Genomic DNA, 22,141 nt, shown 5'->3' on the forward strand with positions numbered 1-22,141 from the left:
AGGTAACTTATTAGATCATTTGTAGTCATGTTGGGCGAGTTGTAACCGGTGTATTTCTGAATCAAACTAGCCAAATAAATCACAAAATTACCATTTGTGATGTTTCTGGGACATATTGGAGTGCCAACAGAAGAAGATCTTCAAAGGTAAGGTATGAATTATATCGTTATTTCTGACTTTCATGTCGCACCTGCTTGGTTGAAATATGATTTTCATGTGTTTGTATGATGGGGCGCTGTCCTCAAATAATCGCATGGTTTGCTTTCGCTGTAAAGCCTTTTTGAAATCTGACATGGTGGCTGGATTAACAAGAAGTTATTTTTATTTTTATTTTATGAATGTCAAATATTTCAAATAATTTAATTTGAATTTTGCGCTCCGCTAGCGGAACGTCTAGCCGTAACAGGTTTAAGGACTAAATAGACTGGGTTATAGTGGTTGTGAGAGGACTGCCTATTAATGGAGTGTTAAGAATCAGACACAAGCTGCCTAGGTTTGGTAGGCTCTGAATTTCCTCATTTTTCTCCTACACATAATTCAAGCCCAGGGGGGATTCAGTCTTTCAAACTACTTACTACTCAATGAGCTGTGTAAGGCCATAAGCAAACAAGAAAATGCTCATCCAGAAGTGGCACTCCTAGTGACCGGAGACTTTAATGCAGGCAAAATTAAATCATTTTTACCTAATTTCTAATAGCATGTCACATGTGCAACCAGAGACGCCACACACAGAGACGCATACAAAACTCACCCTCGCCCCCCATTTGGCAAATCTGACCATAATTATATCCTCCAGATTCCTGCTTACAAGCAAAAACTCAAGCAGGAAGTACCAGTGACTCGCTCAATATGGAAGTGGTCTGATGAAGCAGATTAATACGCTACAGGACTGTTTTGCTAGCACAGACTGGAATATGTTCCGGGATTCATTCGATGGCATTTAGGAGTATACCACCTCAGACACCGGTTTCATCTATAAGTGCATCGACGACATCTTCCCCAGAGTGACCGCTCATACACTATCGTTCAGAAGTTTGGGGTCACTTAGAACTGTCCTTGTTTTTGAAAGAAAAGCCCATTTTTTGTCCATTAGTCAGTCTATTTACATCGATGGGGCTGTAGTGGAGCGGGTCAAGAGTTTCAAGCTCCTTGGTGTCCACATTACCAACAAACTGTCATGGTCCAAACACGCCAAGACAGTTGTGAAGAGGGCACGGCAACACCGTTTCCCCCTCAGAAGACTGAATAGATTTGGCATGGGTCCACAGCTCCTCAAAAAGTTCTACAGCCGCACCATCGAGAGCATCCTGACAGGTTGCATCCCCACTTGGTTCGACAACTGCATCGACCATAAGGCGCTACAGATGGTAATGCGTATGGCCCAGTACATCACTGGGGCCAAGCTTCTTGCCATCTAGGACCTATATACTAGGCAGTATCAGAGGAAGGCCCAAAAAATTGTCAAAGACTCCAGTCACCCAAGTCTTGGACTGTTCTCTCTGTTACCACATGGCAAGTGATACCGGAGCTCCAAGTCTAGGTCCAAAAGGATCCTGAACAGCTTCTACCCACAAGCCATAAGACTGCTGAACAATTAATTACATTTTCACCCGGACTATTTTTCATTGACACTGCTGCTACTGCTGTTTATTATCTATGCATTTTCTCTTTACCCCAGGCCTACATGTACAAATTACCTCGACTAATATACATTGACACTGTATATACCATCGTTATTGTTATTTTATTGTGTTACTTTTTCTTTTATTTATTACTTTAGTTTATTTAGTAAATATTTTCTTAACTTTATTTCTTGAACTGCATTGTTGGTTAAGGGCTTGTAAGTAAGCATTTCACGGGAAGGTCTGCAGCTGTTGTATTTGGTGCATGTGACAATTAAAATTGTATTTGATATTACCCCCTCTCTATTTCACTTCTCTCCCTATTCCCCCTCTCTGAATACTAATTGTGCCCATCGTAATAATGCAGTTACTTATATATTCCCACAGCATGTAGAACCATGACAGTTATGCAAAACAATATTCACCACTCGAATGCAACAGAGATAGGGTTGATTAGAATCCCGCCATGTACAGAGGAAAGACTGTATTAGTCTATAATAGGCCGCAATGTGCTCTGCAGCCAGAAATTCACCATCATTGGGAGGAATTGGAATCTCAGTCCTCGGAAAAGTTAGTTTTCTTATAATTAATTAGGATGTGAAGTTTTGATTTGACTTGAATAACATCCCCCTCAGCTCTCTCAGATTTTTCCCACCCTCTCCTTCTTTTCCCATATCTCTCCTTCCACTCTCTCTCTCTCTCTCTCTCTCTCTCTCTCTCTCTCTCTCTCTCTCTCTCTCTCTCTCTCTCTCTCTCTCTCTCCCTTCTCTCTCTCTCTCTCTCTCTCTCTGCTCTCTCAGATATATCCCCTCCCTCCCTCTCCTTCTTTTCCCATATCCCTCCTTCCACTCTCTCTCTCTCTGCTCTCTCAGATATATCCCCTCCCTCTCCTTCTTTTCCCATATCCCTCGTCCCTCTCTCTCTCTCTGCTCTCTCAGATATATCCCCTCCCTCTCCTTATTTTCCCATATCCCTCCTTCCTCTCTCTCTCTCTGCTCTCTCAGATATATCCCCTCCCTCTCCTTCTTTTCCCATATCCCTCCTTCCACTCTCTCTCCTCTCTCTCTCTCTCTCTCTCTCTCTCTCTCTGCTCTCTCAGATATATCCCCTCCCTCTCCTTCTTTTCCCATATCCCTCCTTCCACTCTCTCTCCTCTCTCTCTCTCTCTGCTCTCTCAGATATATCCCCTCCCTCTCCTTCTTTCCCATATCCCTCCTTCCACTCTCTCTCCTCTCTCTCTCTCTCTCTCTCTCTGCTCTCTCAGATATATCCCCTCCCTCTCCTTCTTTTCCCATATCCCTCCTTCCACTCTCTCTCCTCTCTCTCTCTCTCTCTCTCTCTCTCTCTGCTCTCTCAGATATATCCCCTCCCTCTCCTTCTTTTCCCATATCCCTCCTTCCTCTCTCTCTCTCTGCTCTCTCAGATATATCCCCTCCCTCTCCTTCTTTTCCCATATCCCTCCTTCCACTCTCTCTCTCTCTCTCTCTCTCAGATATATCCCCTCCCTCTCCTTCTTTTCCCATATCCCTCATTCCACTCACTCTCTCTCTCTCTCTCTGCTGTCTCGGATATATCCCCTCCCTCTCCTTCTTTTCCCATATCCCTCCTTCCACTCTCTCTCTCTCTCTCTCTCTCTCTCTCTCTCTCTCTCTCTCTCTCTCTCTCTCTCTCTCTCTCTCTCTCTCAGATATATCCCCTCCCTCTCCTTCTTTTCCCATATCCCTCCTTCCACTTTCTCTGCTCTCTCAGATATATCCCCTCCCTCTCCTTCTTTTCCCATATCCCTCCTTTCTCTCTCTCTGCTCTCTCAGATATATCCCCCCTCTCCTTCTTTTCCCATATCCCTCCTTCCTCTCTCTCTCTGCTCTCTCAGATATATCCCCTCCCTCTCCTTCTTTTCCCATATCCCTCCTTCCACTTTCCCTTCCCTTCTCTCTCTCTCTCTCTCTCTCTCTCTCTCTCTCTCTCTCTCTCTCTCTCTCTCTCTCTCTCTCTCTCTCTCTCTCTGGGGTCATGTCAACCCTCTCACTTAATTGTATTTTCATAAAAAATATATTTTACCTATTTTTAACTAGGCAAGTCATTTCAGAACAAATACTTATTTACAATGACGGCTTAATGGGACTTAATGAGAACAAACGTCAGACAAGCAGGTGGCCAAAAACAAACAGCTATTTATACAGACCATTAGAGATAGAGAAGGACACTCCAGCTGGAGGACTGGGCTGCCCTCTGAGACACACACACAGCATGTGCACGCATGCATACGCGAGTGTGTGTTTACGTGCGGACATGCATACACAACTCTGTGTGTGGGTGGGTGCATGGGATTGTGTGTATGTTTTTTACATAAAATCAGTCGTCATTATAAGTTCCTTCATTATATTTTTCTCATGAAATGAAGAATCCACATCTCCCCTCCTCATTTCTCCTAGCTGGCTCTGACATGCTGTTCTCGGGCAAAATACCCATAACATGCAACACCAAGGCAGGATACTGCCATATGTCGAAGCAATCATGCAGTGTGTGTGTGTGTGTGTGTGTGTGTGTGTGTGTGTGTGTGTGTGTGTGTGTGTGTGTGTGTGTGTGTGTGTGTGTGTGTGTGTGTGTGTGTGTGTGTGTGTGTGTGTGTGTGTGTGTGTGTGTGTGTGTGTGTGTGTGTGTGTGTGTGTGTGTGTGTGTGTGTGTGTGTGTGCTAGTGGATTAGAAATACAGAGAGCTCTAAGGTAACAGGAGGAGAGGCCCACTTAGCTTTAGATATTCCACTCTGTCATAGGGTAGACATGGAGGGAGGGTCATATGGAGAGAAGATGCAGCACCATAGTGAAATGTGGACAGTATGGAACACTCTCAGCCTTACATACTCTACATCCATACCATTCATTGTATGGGGGTGTGAGCACAGCAACAGTTATTGACACTGCATAACAACAGGGTGTGGAGAGAGAGGGAGGGGGTGGGAGGGAAGGATGGAGGAAGGGAGAGGGACGGAAGGAAGAATGGAGAGTGAAAAAGAGGGAAAGAGAGAGAGCAGTGACCAAGGAGTGGAGAGAAGGGTGGGAGGGGCATGGAGAAGCAGGAGCAGCTTGTGTGTGTTTGGGGAAGGAGAATTTGAGCTATATTTCATTCACACAGAAACGACGATAAAGGAACAGGGGCACCACCATAGAGAGACCCAACGTTGACCAGACGGAGAGACGAGACAAGAGGGGGGCAGGGGCTTATTCAGAGAGATAGGGAGGGAGAAGGACAGAAAAGGGAAGATAAATAGAGAGAAGAGGACTGCTCAGTCGTTTGTTTGAACAAGCAGATTTTCACGGCAACAACATGGGCGCAGTGGTGGGCACTTTGACCATGCAGACCAAGCAGAGGAGACGACCGTCCAGAGGTACGTCAACTAGACAGACACAACAGAGACAGACAGACAGACAGACAGACAGACAGACAGACAGACAGACAGACAGACAGACAGACAGACAGACAGACAGACAGACAGACAGACAGACAGACAGACAGACAGACAGACAGACAGACAGACAGACAGACAGACAGACAGACAGACAGACAGACAGACAGACAGACAGACAGACAGACAGACAGACAGACAGACAGACAGACAGACAGACAGACAGACAGACAGACAGACAGACAGACAGGAGAGATAGACAGACAGACAGACCAGAGAAACAGACAAGCAGACAGACCAGAGAGACAAGGACAGGGAGACAGAGAACGACAAACTAGAAAGACAAGACACATAGAGGGACAACCAAACAGAATAGAGCACCTGAACTACACACTCATGACTGAGGGAATAACCATCAGCATGGCTGTGGCATGTCTCAGTCTCTATAGTACATACTTAAAGCTGGCATGTACAATGATATGATATTATAATCTATTGGATCGTTCTCTGTGACTTCATTGTTTAAATCTGATGGTTAATGATTATCGATTCAGATCATAACTCATCACAATGAGAAGATAATATGACAATATAAGGGAGATCTTCTTGCTTAGAACACGTCTTAGACTGCTTTCTTTGCAACATTATATTGCATTATACTTGTGGGCTTCACAAATGTTTACCTTCTCTAATATGTCTGATAGATAGACAGACAGATAAGACAATAAGGAGGCAAACAAAGTACAATAGTCCCACATAAATTAATTCCATTACTGCTGATAGACAAACATAGAGGAATGGGTTCCACTCGTGCTGCCCTAATGGTTGTACACTAACAAGTGTGGACAAAATGAGAAATCAGGGGACGGCACAACAGAGAAAATGAAAGAGTGAGACTGACTAACAGAGAAAATGAGAGAGAGATGGATAGCATTGATAACACATAAGTTTAAACAGAGACTGAGGGACAGTGATCAGGGGAGACCTCTGTGAAATGTGTCATTTCTTGCTGTGGTGCACGTGGCTGTACCACAGTCATGGTTGAGAGATGCCCTTGAGAAAGACAGGGTCCAGAATCACTGCCCATGACTCAATGGTTTTTCATTACAGTGTGTGTACGTGCGTGAGCTCTTGCTTGTGTGTGCACAGATACGCATGCATGTGTACTCGGTAGATAAAGAGTGTGTGTGGGTGTGTTTGTGTGTGAACATGTACATTAGCACTCTGCTCACATCTCATAACTCTTCCTTTCCGTATGCTTGAGAGGGCCGTTGTCATGGAGACTGCAGGGTTGTGGGGGCATAAGGGGAATGTGAACAATACTCTGTGGTGCGTTTTGGATGGATGATGAAGTTAGGGAGCTATGTTATGGAGCAGGGTTCCCAAACTTTTTCACTCAGTCCCCCCTTCCAGTGTTGGAAAAGATCCTGCGGCCCACATCTATTTCTATGGGCACAAGCACTGTTCATGACATAAACTGTTCACACCCCTCTTGTTGGCTGAAATAAAAAAAATAGCAGGTTTAAGGCTTATTTCCTGCAATTCGCCAAATTTTGTCATGGGGTTGCAGAGAACATTTTGCAGTTTTAAGCAAATTTTCTTGCAATTCTATATTTTTCCTTGTCTAATGTGTATTCATGTAATATTTGAGTGACTCGAACGTTACTACAAATTCTATAGGCTAAAAGTCCTAGTTATTGCTTCTTGATCTGGACATTTTTGACAAGTTATAAATAGCTTTCTAAGTTATACAATGACTAACATGACCAGAGTAAAACTGATGATGCACTATCCAATCTACTATACCAAATTTCAATTGTTTTAGGGGGGACACACCGTGACCATTTCCAAACTGTTGACTAAAACATTTTAATGCTATATTAGTTATAGCTTGGGGCTAGGGTTGCCAATTCTGCATGCATACATAATCTCATTAGCAATCGCGGGGCGGCAGGGTAGCCTAGTGGTTAGAGCGTTGGACTAGTTCAAACCCAAGAGCTGACAAGGTACAAAAAATCTGTCGTTCTGCCCCTGAACAGGCAGTTAACCCACTGTTCCTAGGCCATCATTGAAAATAAGAATTTGTTCTTAACTGATTTGCCTAGTAAAATAAAGGTAAAAAATAAAAATAAAATAAAAAATAAAAAAATCAACTAGGAGGATTGATCTCCTTGATTAAAATCCTGTCAGTGTTTAGGGCTGATGTTAGTTTTGATCATGTGACCTTGATTCCCAGAGATTAGACGCAGTGATATATTCAGATTAATCTCAAAAACCACTTGGCAACACATAGTAAATCATTTGACCATCACTATCACACCATCACTAACACACCCTTCAACAGTTTGTGAGAGAAAAACCTCCTTCAGACAGCTTGTTTTCTACTGGGGAGGAGAGATGGAGTGTGTGACACAGCGGTGCTTATAGCATGTCAGATACACAGTCACCTTGTGCCGCCTTGGAGATCTAGACCCTTACTCATTATGTACTCATCTCTGACACTCTCTGACTGTCTGATTTACCCACAAACCTGTGTCCAGACCTATTTCCACAGAGGTTTTATTTGGACCTGTTGCCAAGGGACTCAGTAATGGGAATGTTAGTCTTTCAATTAATTGGGTTTATTTTTCAGTGATTAGTAGTTTTGAAGCTCTGTCCATAGGCTATGTTGTGCATTAGTAATCAGACTGTAGTTGTGTCAGTATTGTAGTATTGAAAGGCCAAGCTGGTTTCACCATGTAACCAGGCTGAGCAGAATGAAGGTATGTTCCCTCACCATCCTGCTGGGCTCGGTCTGATGAGGTTCTCATTCACTGTGTCTAAATCTTCCCCCCCCGGTTCTTCTCATCCCTGTCCCATCTTCCAAACACTCTTACAAAAAAGGAGCTATCTTCAGTAGAAGCCTGAAAGGGTTCTTTGGCTGTCCCCATAGGAGAACCCTTTTTGGTTCCAGGTAGAATCCTTTTCACAGAGGGTTCTACATGGAACCCAAAAGGGTTCTACCTAGAACCGAAAAGGGTTCTCCTATGGGGACAAACGAATAACCCTTTTGGAAACCTTTTTTCTACGAGTGTAAACTGGATTCCTCTATTGTTCTCTGCCTCCATGTGTTTGTGTCGTCCTCTCCTCTCTTTCACTCTCTCCCTCTTTTTTTCTTCATCACTAAAGCTTGCCTCCTTTTCACACATTCACTCTGTCCTACCGCCCACTATTTCCTACCCTCTTTTCATCCTCTTTCATTCCCACTTTATCTCTCTCCCCTTTCCCTAGCTCTGTGTTAGTTACTCTATAAGTAATTCACTGATGTTATTCAGGTTGTCCTCTGTACTCTTTTTCATGATTACTGGTATGTATGGTGTGAGTGTGTGTGCCTGTTTGTGTTATAGGAGTAGCTAGTTATCTGCAGCAGGGCAAGGGCTTTCTGGGGTGTGTGTATGCTGTAGAGTTTTATAGTAAATAGCCTGTCAGTATCCATTATGTAAATCTTGTTCAGTCAGGCCGACAGTAGATAAACACACAGAACAATAAGCCAGCCACACACGCATTCAGTGAAGCTCTCCTTACCAATGTTGGTTTACGTAGGAGGAGGTCTTAGGCATGCACTTTGCTGGCTTATGTGTTCATCTCTTTACTACATGTATTCAATTAGTGCCTGTGTTCAAAACATGACAAAATGACAAAAATAAATGTCTAAAACGTCAGAGATTCCAACAGTCAGCGAGGGAAAGATTGATAGAGAGAGATTGGTGAGAAGGACTGAGAGAGTGTATTGACCAAAAGGTGAAGTGGAAATTAAAACAAGAGGAGTAGAATAACCAATATAGGAAGAGAGCTGGACCGGGATAGAGAAGGGGGATCAATTCTCACCAGTCGTTTTTAAGAATTTGTCAATTTCACAGCAATCACGGTAAATGAACTTCACATAGAGTGTGATAAAGATATTCCTCGTAACAAAGTTAGTGAGGAAGGAGTGTCTTTGTGAGAATGAGTCTGTGATGAGTGTGTGAAGTCTGTCTCCTGAAGAAGAGCCCTCTAACGTGTACGCTTCATTATCTCATCATCTTTAATCCAGATGATCGTAAACCTGTAGTCTGTCCTCTTCAACTGCATGATCAGTTTTCGTACCAGTGGAGGCTCCTCAGAGGAGGTACCATCCTCCTCAGCGAATTTTTTTTTTTTTAAATAGTAAAAACATTTTAAAAGTTATTGTTTTTAGATAAAACTATACTAAATATAATCACGTCACCAAATAATTGATTAAAACACATTTTGCAATGAAGGTCTACAGTAGTCTCAACAGTACTCTGTAGGGTAGCACCATGGTGTAGCCAGAGGACAGCTAGCTTCCGTCCTCCTCTGGATACTTGACTGTCACACCCTGACCATAGTTTGCTTTGTATGTTTCTATGTTTTGTTTGGTCAGGGTGTGATCTGAGTGGGCATTCTATGTTACATGTCTAGTTTGTCGATTTCTATGTTTGGCCTGATATGGTTCTCAATCAGAGGCAGATGTTAGTCATTGTCTCTGATTGGGAACCATATTTAGGTAGCCTGTTTGGTGTTGGGTTTCGTGGGTGATTGTCCCTGTCTCTGTGTTTGCACCAGATAGGGCTGTTTTGGTTTTTTCACATGTCTTGTTTTGCTAGTCTATTCATGTATAGTTTCTTTATTAAAGAACCATGAATAATAACCACGCTGCGTTTTGGTCCGCATCTCCTTCGACTCAAGAATAACGTTACACTGCCATGTTGTCCACACAATCAAAGGATCAGAGAATGAATCTAGTACTGAAATCATTAGCTACAGCTAGCTAGCACTGTAGAGCATAAAATGTGGTGAGTAGTTGACTCAAAGAGAGAGAAAGCCAGTAGTTGAACAACAACAAAAAAATTGCAAAATGAAGGAGAAGCAAGAGAGAAATTGAGAGAGATAGTCTTTTTTTTTAACTTTCAGTTTCACAAAACGTGACTTAGCTAGCAAATGCAGCTAGCTAGTTTAGCCTACTGTAACCCCTGGGGTGGCAGCGTAGCCTAGTGGTTAGAGCGTTGGACTAGTAACTGGAAGGTTGTGAGTTCAAACCCCTGAGCTGACGAGGTACAAATCTGTCGTTCTGCCCCTGAACAGGCAGTTAACCCACTGTTCGCAGGCTGTCATTGAAAATAAGAATATGTTCTTAACTGACTTGCCTGGTTAAATAAAGGTAAAAAAATAAAAAAAAATAAAAAATTAACAGAGGGATTCTATGTTAGCTAGCACACTATGACTTTCCAACACAGCATTGGAACTCTTCCAAGTCAATGTAAGCTTTTGGTTTTACAAATATATTGCAATGGGGCCCGCCGGTGTAACTACTTACTGACTGTACACTGCAACGTTACTGTATGAATGTATCGTGTTGACTAAAGTTTTAGTCCCATTAGATATGCTGACTATGACATTACTTTAGCTAATATGGTGACAACGATGTAAGCTGTGTGAACGGTTTGGCTTGGAAAGGTTTTTTTGACAGTCACATACAGCTGATGTGTTGTGCATTGAAGTCCACAAGCGAAGTCAAGAGGTAAGAGGAGAGCACATAGATACAAGAATGACTACAACGTGCCTGCTATGAAAGTGAACTGTGTTTACGTGTGATCAGGGGTGTATTCATTCCGCTGATTCTGTTGAAACACGTTTCTTAAACGGAAGCAAACGGAACAAAATGGGGATAAACATACCTGAATTTGTCCAATAGAAACATTTGTTTGCAACTGTTGAACTAATGATTACACCCTATATCAGCTAGATGCAGGCACGCGTGTGGAAGGCTGTATATTGAATGTCACTGGCTGTCCATGTGTCACTGTCTGTCACCTCAAATTTGTCTCTCGACCTGTATGCACCTACGTTGTAAACTTGAATTCATAGGCTAGGTTGTAGTAACCTCAGGATGGATACAGGGAAAATTCTAGCATCATGTTGTAGCCTAAACCTATCACTGTTACATTGAATGACAGTCATCCAATATGCTGTAATAGAAATAAGGCTATGCTCATTAAAAAAAATGTCCTCATCTTAAACGCCACTGTCCGCCACTGTTTGGTACTGATACGTGATCTGAATTCACTGACATCCTCATTTGATCAGTTCAAGTATGGATTCAAATTAAATCACATCTCCCTGATACAGTAATGAGCAGAGGATTTAACCCTCTAACAACCAAAACACAATATATCAAGATTCAATATGAGCTGTACTGCACAAATGGATTCAACCGATAAAGAAAAGCCTATCCATCAAGGGTGTCCAGGATGGTAGAGTGGTGATTACACAGTGTGTTAAGGGACCTATTACCAAGGAGCTGCATGTAGGAGCTAGGCACTAAAGACCACTCCACACTTCACGCAAACAGAGCGACGGAGTGTCATATATGGTCCGTTCCCAAATGATTACCACACAAAAGTATGTAGAAATATGATGTGAAAGCAACTCTCTGTCGCTAATGTTTGCGTGAAGTGTGTAGGGCCCATAAGACACAGCTGTAGGGTGATTAAAGCTTTGTCATATCCTGCTGGAGTCATACCCAAGAGGTACAGAGAGACACCCATTGTGATGCAGTGTGACTCATGAGGAATTACAGGAAGGTCAGTACAGCAGTCAGTGAGTCTTTTCAGTCTGAATGATGGGAGGGGGGGCTCGCTGACGCCCTCTGCAAAGTACCACCTTGCACATGGTCCATTTCCCCTGCATCAGTCTAATTTATTTCATGTTCATGTCCCTCCCGAGCACCCTTTCCCTCCCTCGCACCCTATGTGTGTGTGTGTGTGTGTGTGTGTGTGTGTGTGTGTGTGTGTGTGTGTGTGTGTGTGTGTGTGTGTGTGTGTGTGTGTGTGTGTGTGTGTGTGTGTGTGTGTGTGTGTGTGTGTGTGTGTGTGTGTGTGTGTGTGTGTGTGTGTGTGTGTGTGTGTGTGTGTGTGTGTGTGTGTGTGTGTGTGTGTGTGCGTGTGTGTGTGTGGGTGAGCACATGCATGTGAGTGTATAGATTAAATTCAACTTTATTGTCATTGAACAAGTACGAGTACAGTACAATGAAATGCAGTTAATATCTAAACAGAAGCGCAAATAAAAGAGTACAAAAAATGTACAAGTGTAACAATTAAGTACAATGTATGTTATTAAATGGGAAGTACAAATGTTTAGTGGAGGCAAATTGAAAGTGCAAGGAGGCATGCAATTGAAATGCAGGAATAGCAGCAATGAGGTTACCGAGGTACACATGTACATGTACAACTGAATAACGTCCTTAATCAGACTTTGCAAAGCAATATCAGAGTCCAGTAGTACCGTGAAGAGTGCAAAGAGAGTAATACAACAAGGTCCCTGAGAGGCAGTACTAAGTGGTGGGTGGGTGGATGTGGCTAGTGCCGTGTCACAGAGTTCAGTTGGAAAGAGACGGTTCTTGAGCCTGCTAGTGCAGGAACGTAGAGACCTGTACCGCCTGTCTGATGGTAGGAGGGCAAACAGTTTGTGGCATAGATGTGAAGGGTCCCTGATCCAGCTCCCTGCCATTGTAGACCTCCAGCACAAGTGGTGTCTGCATAGGGCGCGGCATCATCAGGGACCCTTCACATCTATCATTCCACTGTGGTCTTTCCCCCTCAGCAGTTTCCCTCTCCTAACAGTTGGACTGTATATAAAGATCGCCCAACCTCATAATTAGCTACCAAGAAGCCATTTCAGGCTATCAATCAAGTCAGAGTAGCTACTCACTGAGCACACACTGGTTGAATCAACATTGTTTCCACCTCCTTTCAATGAAATTACGTTGAACCAATGTGGAATAGACTTTGAATTGATGTCTGTGCCCAGTGGTTAGCTTATCTAACTACTGTATCTTACCTGGCATGCCTGCTGGCAAGGTTGGTAGACTTTAGAAAAACTAAACTAAATGTACTGAATAAGACTCACAATCCTTTCATTCTTTTACCCAGATTTTAGCAGCGATGCAGAGAAGCATATTTAGTTTCTTAAAAAATAGAGCCACCAGTCGGATACAGGCAGCTGAGATATGCAGAAAAATAGACATACTGTATTTTTTACATAGAATTCCGCATAATGATTATGGCTCTAGATTTCAGGAAAGAGCTTTTTGAAAATGCCAAATTCTCCAATTTACGGACAGGGAGGGGTTCCTGGACCACCCTCGAGCCTTCCTCACATACTTTGTGCCCCCATCAAATTTTTCGAGTGCGTGACGCCCCTATGTTTGTTCTGAGAGGAGCACTGATGTGTCTGTTTCCTCTCCTACAGTATACCAGAGGCTGTCTGAGTGATAAACAACCCCCCTGAGAGGACACCAGCTCATCACATCATTACCCAACATCCATCTCTCTCTGGCACCCAAAGCACAAAGTTACCATCAGTACAGTTCCCCAAGTCAATGGAGGGAGTCCAATTTGCCATACCTCTCATCCCTCCTCCCTCCCTTCAGGATGACATGCATCCTTCAAAACACAACCCAGCCAAGCCACACTGCCCACTTAACCGAGTCACAGCAATGTGTCGGAGGAAACACTGTACACCTGGTGACCGACCCGCCACAGGATTTGCGATGGGACAGAGTCTTGTCCAGGAGGCAGAACTAATTAATTTCCACTAGATGGGCCAGCTGCTAAGTCAAAATTGGCTATATTGTAAAAATTCCTGAAACCAAACATTTACTTTTTGGTCTTCATTTAAGGTTAGGGTTAGGCATTAGGATTAGCGGTGTGCTTAAGGTTAAGAGCTACCTCCAGAACAAGATTGATGACAAAAAAAATGCTAACCTGCTCCCTCCCTCCTCAATGGCGGCCGCATGCTTCCAGGTACAGTTTGTGCATATATTATGACTTCATTTTGCGATGTTTTTGTTCGTTTTGGAGTTTGGTTAGGGTTCGTCGGCTGTTCGGGCACACAACATTTTTTTCTCAAGTTCCAGCCGAAGTTTGGAAGCCGAAGTCTACACCCCTTCTGTAATATTCATATGTGTAAACATACTGAATTGTAATTGGATGCATTTTACCGCCATATCATACTGTGCTATGATTGGTTAAGACCACCCAAATGGTTAGATCATGGTCGTTTGAGCCTGGCTGGCGATAGGTGAACATGCCCGTTATAGCTAGCTAATAAAGAGCTAAGTTAAGAAATATCCTGTAGTACTGCATTTTATCATTTTGTACAAAGTGTTCACCTTCATCCTTGATTGGTCAACTGTAGGGTTGACACGAGTTTCTGCTTTTTTGTTGATTTAGCCCAAACTATGTGGATTCAACATGACAAACGACAACATCGAGCATCGATTGACTGAGGAGGTAAAGAAGTACCTTCTCCACTGCATTATATAAAGACTAGCATGTAAATGCCAATTCATGGAGGGAGATTGCGGAGACACTGGGGTCCGACCCAACCGCTTGTTCAAAAATTGGGGAAGAGTTTGTGACAAGTTCGACAATGCAAAGAAAAGAAACAAGGGCCGCAGTGGAGATTCCGGTGGAAAGGCTACTCCAGAAATGTTGCTGCTGGCTTGTTTGGCACGTGGAGCATGAGAAGACTGAAAGCAACATGCCATCTTCACCAAAGGATGGGGAATGATATTGAATGTTATATTGTAGTCGGCGAAAAGAGTAGCCATGTTTTGCTAACAGTAGCTAGCAAACTAGCGCTAGCTATTTGGCTGGCTAGCAGCGTACACATGCAGGGATAGCAAGCCAACCAACTAAACTAAATATCTTTACAACTTTTGATCCAATGCCATTTTGTCATAGAAAAAAATAATTTTGTTTGAGCAAAGTTGCAAAGTTGCAAAAACATATAATCTATTGTAGTCTCGGTTAATGATATTCAATGTTCATTAATGTTTTGGATGTGTACTAAATAGCCCTTTTCTTATTCAACGCTCAAACACCAGTGAATGGAGACAGCACCTGGTTTGTTCTCTGCGCCCCAGCATTGCCTTTTCACTGGCCCCAAGCACTACCTCTGCCATCAGTGCTGTCTGGTGATCAGCCACCAGTCCATAACCTGCACAGATTTGCAGTGCAGAATTAGAAACAGTCTCCATGCAGGACCTGGGAAGCTCTATCCTGAGCCCACCTCAAAGACGTACTTCACTAGCTTGCTCCTCACCGATGCCACAGAGCATCAGCAGTGGTAGCAGGGGTGTGAGAAGAAGGGAGAAAAGAGCTGCAGACATAGTCCTTGACACATCACTCACAAAGACATTGGAAATGATTGAAGACATGCAGTGCCATTGGAAAGTATTCAGACCCCTTGACTTTTTCCACATTTTGTTACGATACAGTCTTATTGTAAAATTGATTAAAACCTTTTTTTCCCTCATCCATCTACACACAATACCCCATAATGACAAAGCAAAAATGGATTTTGAGACATTTTTGCAAATGTATGCAAATAAAAAAAATGGAAATATCACATTTACATAAGTATTCATAACCTTTACTCAGTACTTTGTTGAAGCACCTTTGGCAGCCATTACGGCCTCAAGTATTCATGGGTATGACACTACAAGTTTGGCACACCTCTAGTTTCTCCCATTCTTCTCTACAGATCCTCTCAAGCTCTGTCAGGTTGGATGGGGAGTGTATCTGCACAGCTATTTTCAGGTCTCTCCAGAGATGTTTGATCGGGTTCATGTCTGGGCTCTGGCTGGGCCACTCAAGAACACCCAGAGACTTGACCCGAAGCCACTGTACTTAGGGTTGTTGTCCTGTTGGAAGGTGAACCTTCGCCCCACTTTGTCCCGTTCATCTTTCCCTCTATCCTGACTAGTTTCCCAATCCCTGCTGCTAAAAAACATCCCCACAGCATGTAGCTGCCACCATCATAATTCACCATTGGGATTGTGCCAGGTTTCCTCCAGACGTGACACTTGGCATTCAGGCCAAAGAGTTCCATCTTTGGTCCATCAGACCAGAGAATCTTATTTCTCATGGTCTGACAGTCCTTGAGAAATACCAAGCGGGCTGTCATGTGCATTTTACTGAGGAGTGGCTTCCGTCTGGCCACTCTACCATAAAGGCCTGATTGGTGGAGTGCTGCAGAGATGGTTGTCCTTCTGGAAGGTTCTCCCATCTCCACAGAGGAACTCTGGAGTTCTGTCAGAGTGACCATCATGTTCTTGGTCGCTTCCCTGACCAAGGCCCTTCTCCCCCGATTGCTCAGTTTGGTTGGGCAGCCAGCTCAAGGAAAAGTCATGGTGGTTCCAAACTTCTTCCAATTAAGAATGATGGAGGCCATTGTGTTCGTGGGGACCTTCAATGCTGCAGAAATGTTTTTGTACCCTTCCCCAGATCTGTGCCTCAACACAATCCTGTGTCGGACAATTCCTTCGACCTTACGGCTTAGTTTTTGCTCTGACATACACTGTCAACTATGGGACCTCATATAAACAGCTGTATGCCTATCAAAATCATGTCCAATCAATTGAATTTACCATAGGTGGACAAAATAGAAAAATAAATCAAAACAACCATCCCACTCCTTCAGTCACATTCAAATCACATCCCTACACAGACTCAGGTGCCTGTTGGGATGGAACATTTAGGCCATTTGGGCCTCACAGGTGCCTGTGAGGACAGAATAGGCAGCCAAGACGTGCTCAGCAAATGTGGGAACTCCTTCAAGACTGTTGGAAAAGCATTCCAGGTGAAGCTGGTTGTGAGAATGCCAAGAGTAAGCAAAGCTGTCATCAAGGCAAAGGTCGGCTACTTTAAAGAATCTCAAATAAAATATATTTTGATTTGTTTAATACTTTTTTGGTTACTACATGATTGCATATGTGTTATGTCATAGTTTTGATGTCTTCACTATTATTCTACAATGTAGAAAATAGTAAGAATAAAGAAAAACCCTGGAATGAGTAGGTGTTTCCAAACTTTTGAAGTGCCATGATATTGAAGTGCCGAAGTCGGTATGCTTTGTTTATTGGTTGTGTGGTGCATTGGCATAGAAACCTGTTGTCAGAAAATGTGTTGAATATATTTTATATAATTATGTTGAAAATCTGATTTCCCCTTAGCTGATCATTGTCGGCAGCCAGTTCTGATCGTAGTGTAAAGAAACAGGCAAAGAGAGTGAGCTCATTTCTGGTGGTTGGCGAACCCCCAACCTTCTGGCCTGTAGCCCTGTGTGGGATCAACTGTGCCACAAAAGCTTGCTTAAGTGGTGAAGTTAATATATGCGTTTATGAACATAGGGTTTCTACAGTTATTGTTTTTGTGATCGTAAACATTATCTGTAATTAATTCTATGGGGGGAGGGTGTTCCATTTATTTTACTGTACAAGGGGAGGGTCTTATGAAAATATATTTTGCATTGGGGAGGGGGGGGTGCATTTTTTTATGACACATAAGTTGGAACAGCCCCTCCCCACAATACATTTTGATCTGTCCCTTATATAAACACACAACAAATCTCTCTATCTATCTAGACAAGATTGATGATGAGTTGGAGATGACCATGGTGTGTCACAGGCCTGAGGGTCTGGAGCAGTTGGAGGCCCAGACCAACTTCACCAAGAGAGAGCTACAGATCCTCTACCGCGGCTTCAAGAATGTACGCACAGCCTTCTCCCTTTTTTTACTGTCTGTCTATCTTTGTCTTCTTTTCCTCTCTCTTTCTGCCTGTTTTTACTCTATCTCTCTCCCTGCCACTTATGTATACTCCTGCTTATGTTGATTCTCATCTTCACACGTGTTTGTCAAAGCTCTGTTCCCTTTCATCTGCGACTCCAATATGTAAATGATTTTAGCTTCGCGCCTTCATCACTTCATATGGTGCTAATCAGATTGTACGGCCTGCAGCCAGAACAACTAAGCCTATCATACACCATAGCAACAATTACATGCTGCATTACCCATATAAACCAAACATTTTTTAAATAAAATATATAGAAACATATATTCTCTACATACACACATGCTCAAATACCCACCCACACATTGACATACACCCACATACAAGTTATATGGAAATTGCTAGTTAATTTCCAGTTAATTAGCTGTCAGATTTGATTGACGCTAATTCTCTGTAACCATGGGTGGTGCCATTCGAGTGTAAATGATTGATTGATCTGGCCGTTACCCAGAAGAAGCTGCATTATTTTAGCTTGAAATAGTGTTTTCACATGGTTTCCACAGGAATGTCCGAGTGGAGTGGTGAATGAAGAAACATTTAAACACATCTACGCCCAGTTCTTCCCCCATGGAGGTACAGTACAGCCAGATACCTCTCATTTAGACACATAACATGCCCTTCCTTACTTGTTTGGGACTCATTTACTAGCACTACTATGGGATTATAAAATATCATGCCTGTATCTGGTTGTGTTGCAGATGCCAGCACTTACGCTCATTATCTCTTCAATGCATTTGACACAACAAACAATGGATCGATAAAGTTTGAGGTAAAAACCAAACACCATCACTATTACTCAGTGGACAGTTTAAATCAGGGGGAGGCAACTAGATTCAGCCGTGGGATGATTTTTGTTGGAGCCGATGGACGGGGGACCAGGACATATTTATAATCATTTGTACACTGCAAATTGACCACAACTAAGCCCAAAAAGAGATTGTATTTGAAAATAAAAATACATTCATTCCTTGATTACATTGAGATACAATCATATAATGTATATTTTTTTTATTCGTGGGAATACTTTGGAACAGATTTCCTAAATTCAACATTTTCTTTTCCCAAAAAAAAAAAAAAAAAAAAAAATCTCCCAAAAAAGAAACATGTTTTTTTTCTTTACTAAAAACTTTTGGGCGCCAAAAGAAATCACTCGTGGGACACCTGTTCCCGACCCCTGCTTTAAATGAAGGAATATGTAGAATTATGTCTATCTTATTCACTCAGTCTTTACTAAGTATTTTATCTTTAATCTCGCTCATGTGGTGACTCTCTCAGGAGTTTGTAATGGGACTGTCTACACTGCTGCGGGGCACTATGAGAGAGAAGCTGGAGTGGACTTTTCATCTTTACGACATCAACAACGATGGATACATTAACAGAGAGGTCTCTGTTTGTATTTACATGTCAGTTATGTATTGAAAGATTCACATATGAAGTCATCTTGTTTTAATACCATTTGTATTTATGTGTTTCAGGAGATGACTGAGATTGTGAGGGCCATTTACGACATGATGGGGAAATATACCTACCCTGCACTCAAGGGAGATGTCCCTAAACAGCATGTGGATGCTTTTTTCCAGGTGACTTGATATCCTAGAGTATAATGTAATATTAATAAAGCACATGCATACTCTACCCCTTAGTAGGGCACAACAGTTTAAACCACATAATTTCATACTTACCTAAAAATTTACATTTCACTCACTTTTTCAATCCCACAGAAAATGGATAAAAACAAAGCTGGAGTTGTGACTTTAGAGGAGTTCATTGTCGCATGCCAGGAGGTATGTATAGAACATGCATGTTTATACATTTTATATTGCTGTTGGTGTCCACAGTGCATTCGGGAAGTATTCAGACCCCTTCCCTTTTTCCACATTTTGTTACATTACAGACTTATTCGAAAATGAATTAAATAAAACAAATGACCATAAATCTACACACAATACCCCATAATGATAAAGTGAAAATAGGCTTTTATAGATTTTAGCTAATTTATTAAATATATATATATTTTAATATTTTTTTTTATTATTGAATATTATTAAAACATACAATCTATGTGCAGTGAAGCTGCTCAAAATTTACATTACAATCAGTCATCTAACCGGCTCTTGTCCAGAGCGACCAACAAGAGCAACCAGGGTCAAGCACCTCACCCAAGGGTACGTCTCCCACCAAGTCAAAATGGGGACCCGAACCAGCGACCTATTGGCCTCCGGCCCAAGCTCCCAACCACCAGGCCACCAACCATCCAAGATCCTCCAGCAGTTCTCAGAGAGCTGCCCCTCAACCATCCAAGATCCTCCAGCAGTTCTCAGAGAGCTGCCCCTCAACCATCCAAGATCCTCCAGCAGTTCTCAGAGAGCTGCCCCTCAACCATCCGAGCTGCAACATTCTGTCTTACCATCTTTCTCCTCTTCTCCCCTCAGGATGAAATGATGATGAGATCCATGCAGCTCTTCGAAAATGTGATGTAAAAAAGGAGCCGATGGAAGGAAGGAGAGAATGAGATAATGAGAGAGATTGTGTGTGTGTGTTTCAGGGCATTCGTGTGAGTTCATGTGCGCATGTGCGTGTGTCCACACATGTTTGTTTATCCGTGCATGTCTGTCAGAGTGGATGAATGTGGATGTATATCTATCTCTCTCATCTAACTTGTCAGCATTCATGTGTTTGCCAAATAATGTCTCTGCCTGGCTACCTGCCTGGGTATGGATCAGATGAAGCCAGAACCGCTGAGAGAACCATGGACTTGCTAGTCATATTGCTGAGCCTGGGAGTATGCAAACGAATTACCTGGAATGCTTTCTTCCTTTTTATGTGACATAAAGGTTTGTAAATCAGATGATCATACAATATAGACTGCAGTGTGATACAGCTGAGAAAACTCAAACCCATACGCTGCTCCCCGATTAGGCCTATGTGGAAACTCCTGAAAGACTCCTGACCCCTACCTGTCAAACACTGAAACTACGCCGGGATACTTTGGGTTCTTTTGACTCCGTTCTTTTTGCCAAAATAGATGCATGCTTGAGCCAGAGGGATTCCTCCCTCCCTACCATAGAAATAGAATCATGATTCTACGTCTATGCGCCCTACCAACCATTTGTTTGTCCAGGACTTGGACCTTTAAACTCATTCATTCAGTGATTGATTTATCGATAGCTAGGATCTACATATCTGCTTATTTATTCATGTGTTTATGCTCGAAAAATATGAGGTTGTCCTAATGTATTATTTGTTTGTTTTAAGTGTTGTTTTTGTTACACTGTTGTCGTGGTGACCTCTGTACCTCTGTTGGCTTGGCTGTCGCACTCCTGTCTATCCTTGTAATTGTGTCTGTCCCTGACTGATGCCTGTTCTACTGTATGCTTATAAATACACCTAATAGACTTGGTTCATGGCTGATGATACCTCCTCTTGTATGATGGCTGGATCAAACTAATGATAGAAGATGAACATCTGTGTAACGCAACGTGAAAGGTGTTGGTCATTGGTGTTTTGACTTGTCTGTTGAAGTGTGTAGTGAGGGACACAGGGGTTAAGCTAAACCCCCAAACTCATCACAGGACAAAACCGCAACATTCTTCTAATGTGAAACAACTATAATTTTTCTTCAACGAATTACTAATTTGTGCTGACTTTGTCAGTTCCTCCTCAGTGTACATTATGGCAAATAGATACAGTGCATTCGGAAAGTATTCAGACCCCTTCCCCTTTTCCACATTTTCTTGTGTTACAGTCTTATTCTAAAATTAATTAAATTATTTATTTATTTGTCTCGTCAATCTACACACAATACCCCATAATGACAAAGCAAAAATAGGTTTCTAGAAATGTTTTCTAATTTATTAAATATAAAAAACAGAAATACCTTTATTTACATAGGTATTCAGACCCTTTGCTATGAGACTCGAAATTGAGCTAAGGTGCATCATGTTTCCATTGATCATCCTTGAGCTGTTTCTACAACTTGATTGGAGTCCACCTGTGGTAAATTCAATTGAGGACAACCATCTCTCAGAACTCCACCAATCAGGCCTTTATGGTAGAGTGGCCAGGCAGAAGCCACTCCTCAGTCAAATGCACATGACAGCCTGCTTGGAGTTTGCCTTAAGGCACCTAACAACTCTGAGACCATGAGAAAAAAGATTCTCTGGTTTTAGGAAACCAAGATGGAACTCTTTAGCCTGAATGCAAAGTGTCACGCCTGGAAGAAACTTGGCACCATCCTTACAGTGATGCATGTTGGTGGCAGTCATCAGGACCTCAGACTGGAGCGAAGGTTCACCTTCCATCAGGACAATGACCATAAGCACACAGCCAAGAGAATGCAGGAGTGGCTTCGGGACAAGTCTCTGAATGTCCTTCAGTGGCCCAGCCAGAGCCTGGACTTGAACCCAATCTAACATCTCTGGAGAAACCTGAAAATAGC

At 42.6% G+C, this 22,141-nt stretch overlaps 1 protein-coding gene across 3 annotated transcripts in view; it reads left to right on the top strand.

Annotated features, from left to right (window-relative positions):
- The window catches only part of LOC124007534 (Kv channel-interacting protein 1-like), a 53,652-nt gene extending 32,549 nt beyond the window's left edge, over positions 1 to 21,103 (top strand). Inside the window, exons 1-8 of one of the 3 annotated variants that reach the window (XM_046318177.1) lie at positions 4,731 to 5,010; positions 17,498 to 17,622; positions 18,207 to 18,276; positions 18,402 to 18,472; positions 18,979 to 19,086; positions 19,179 to 19,283; positions 19,425 to 19,487; positions 20,136 to 21,103. In XM_046318177.1, the coding sequence (XP_046174133.1) occupies positions 4,950 to 5,010; positions 17,498 to 17,622; positions 18,207 to 18,276; positions 18,402 to 18,472; positions 18,979 to 19,086; positions 19,179 to 19,283; positions 19,425 to 19,487; positions 20,136 to 20,183 (651 nt within the window). In that variant the 5' untranslated portion in view covers positions 4,731 to 4,949 and the 3' untranslated portion in view covers positions 20,184 to 21,103. Of the gene's footprint in view, positions 1 to 4,730; positions 5,011 to 13,801; positions 13,872 to 17,497; positions 17,623 to 18,206; positions 18,277 to 18,401; positions 18,473 to 18,978; positions 19,087 to 19,178; positions 19,284 to 19,424; positions 19,488 to 20,135 lie in introns of those variants that run through there. The other 2 variants (XM_046318178.1, XM_046318175.1) reach the window with 2 other exon arrangements.
- The last annotated feature ends 1,038 nt before the right edge of the window (positions 21,104 to 22,141 follow it).

The sequence above is a fragment of the Oncorhynchus gorbuscha genome, linkage group LG20 (genome assembly GCF_021184085.1).
Source record: "Oncorhynchus gorbuscha isolate QuinsamMale2020 ecotype Even-year linkage group LG20, OgorEven_v1.0, whole genome shotgun sequence".
Taxonomy (NCBI): domain Eukaryota; kingdom Metazoa; phylum Chordata; class Actinopteri; order Salmoniformes; family Salmonidae; genus Oncorhynchus; species Oncorhynchus gorbuscha.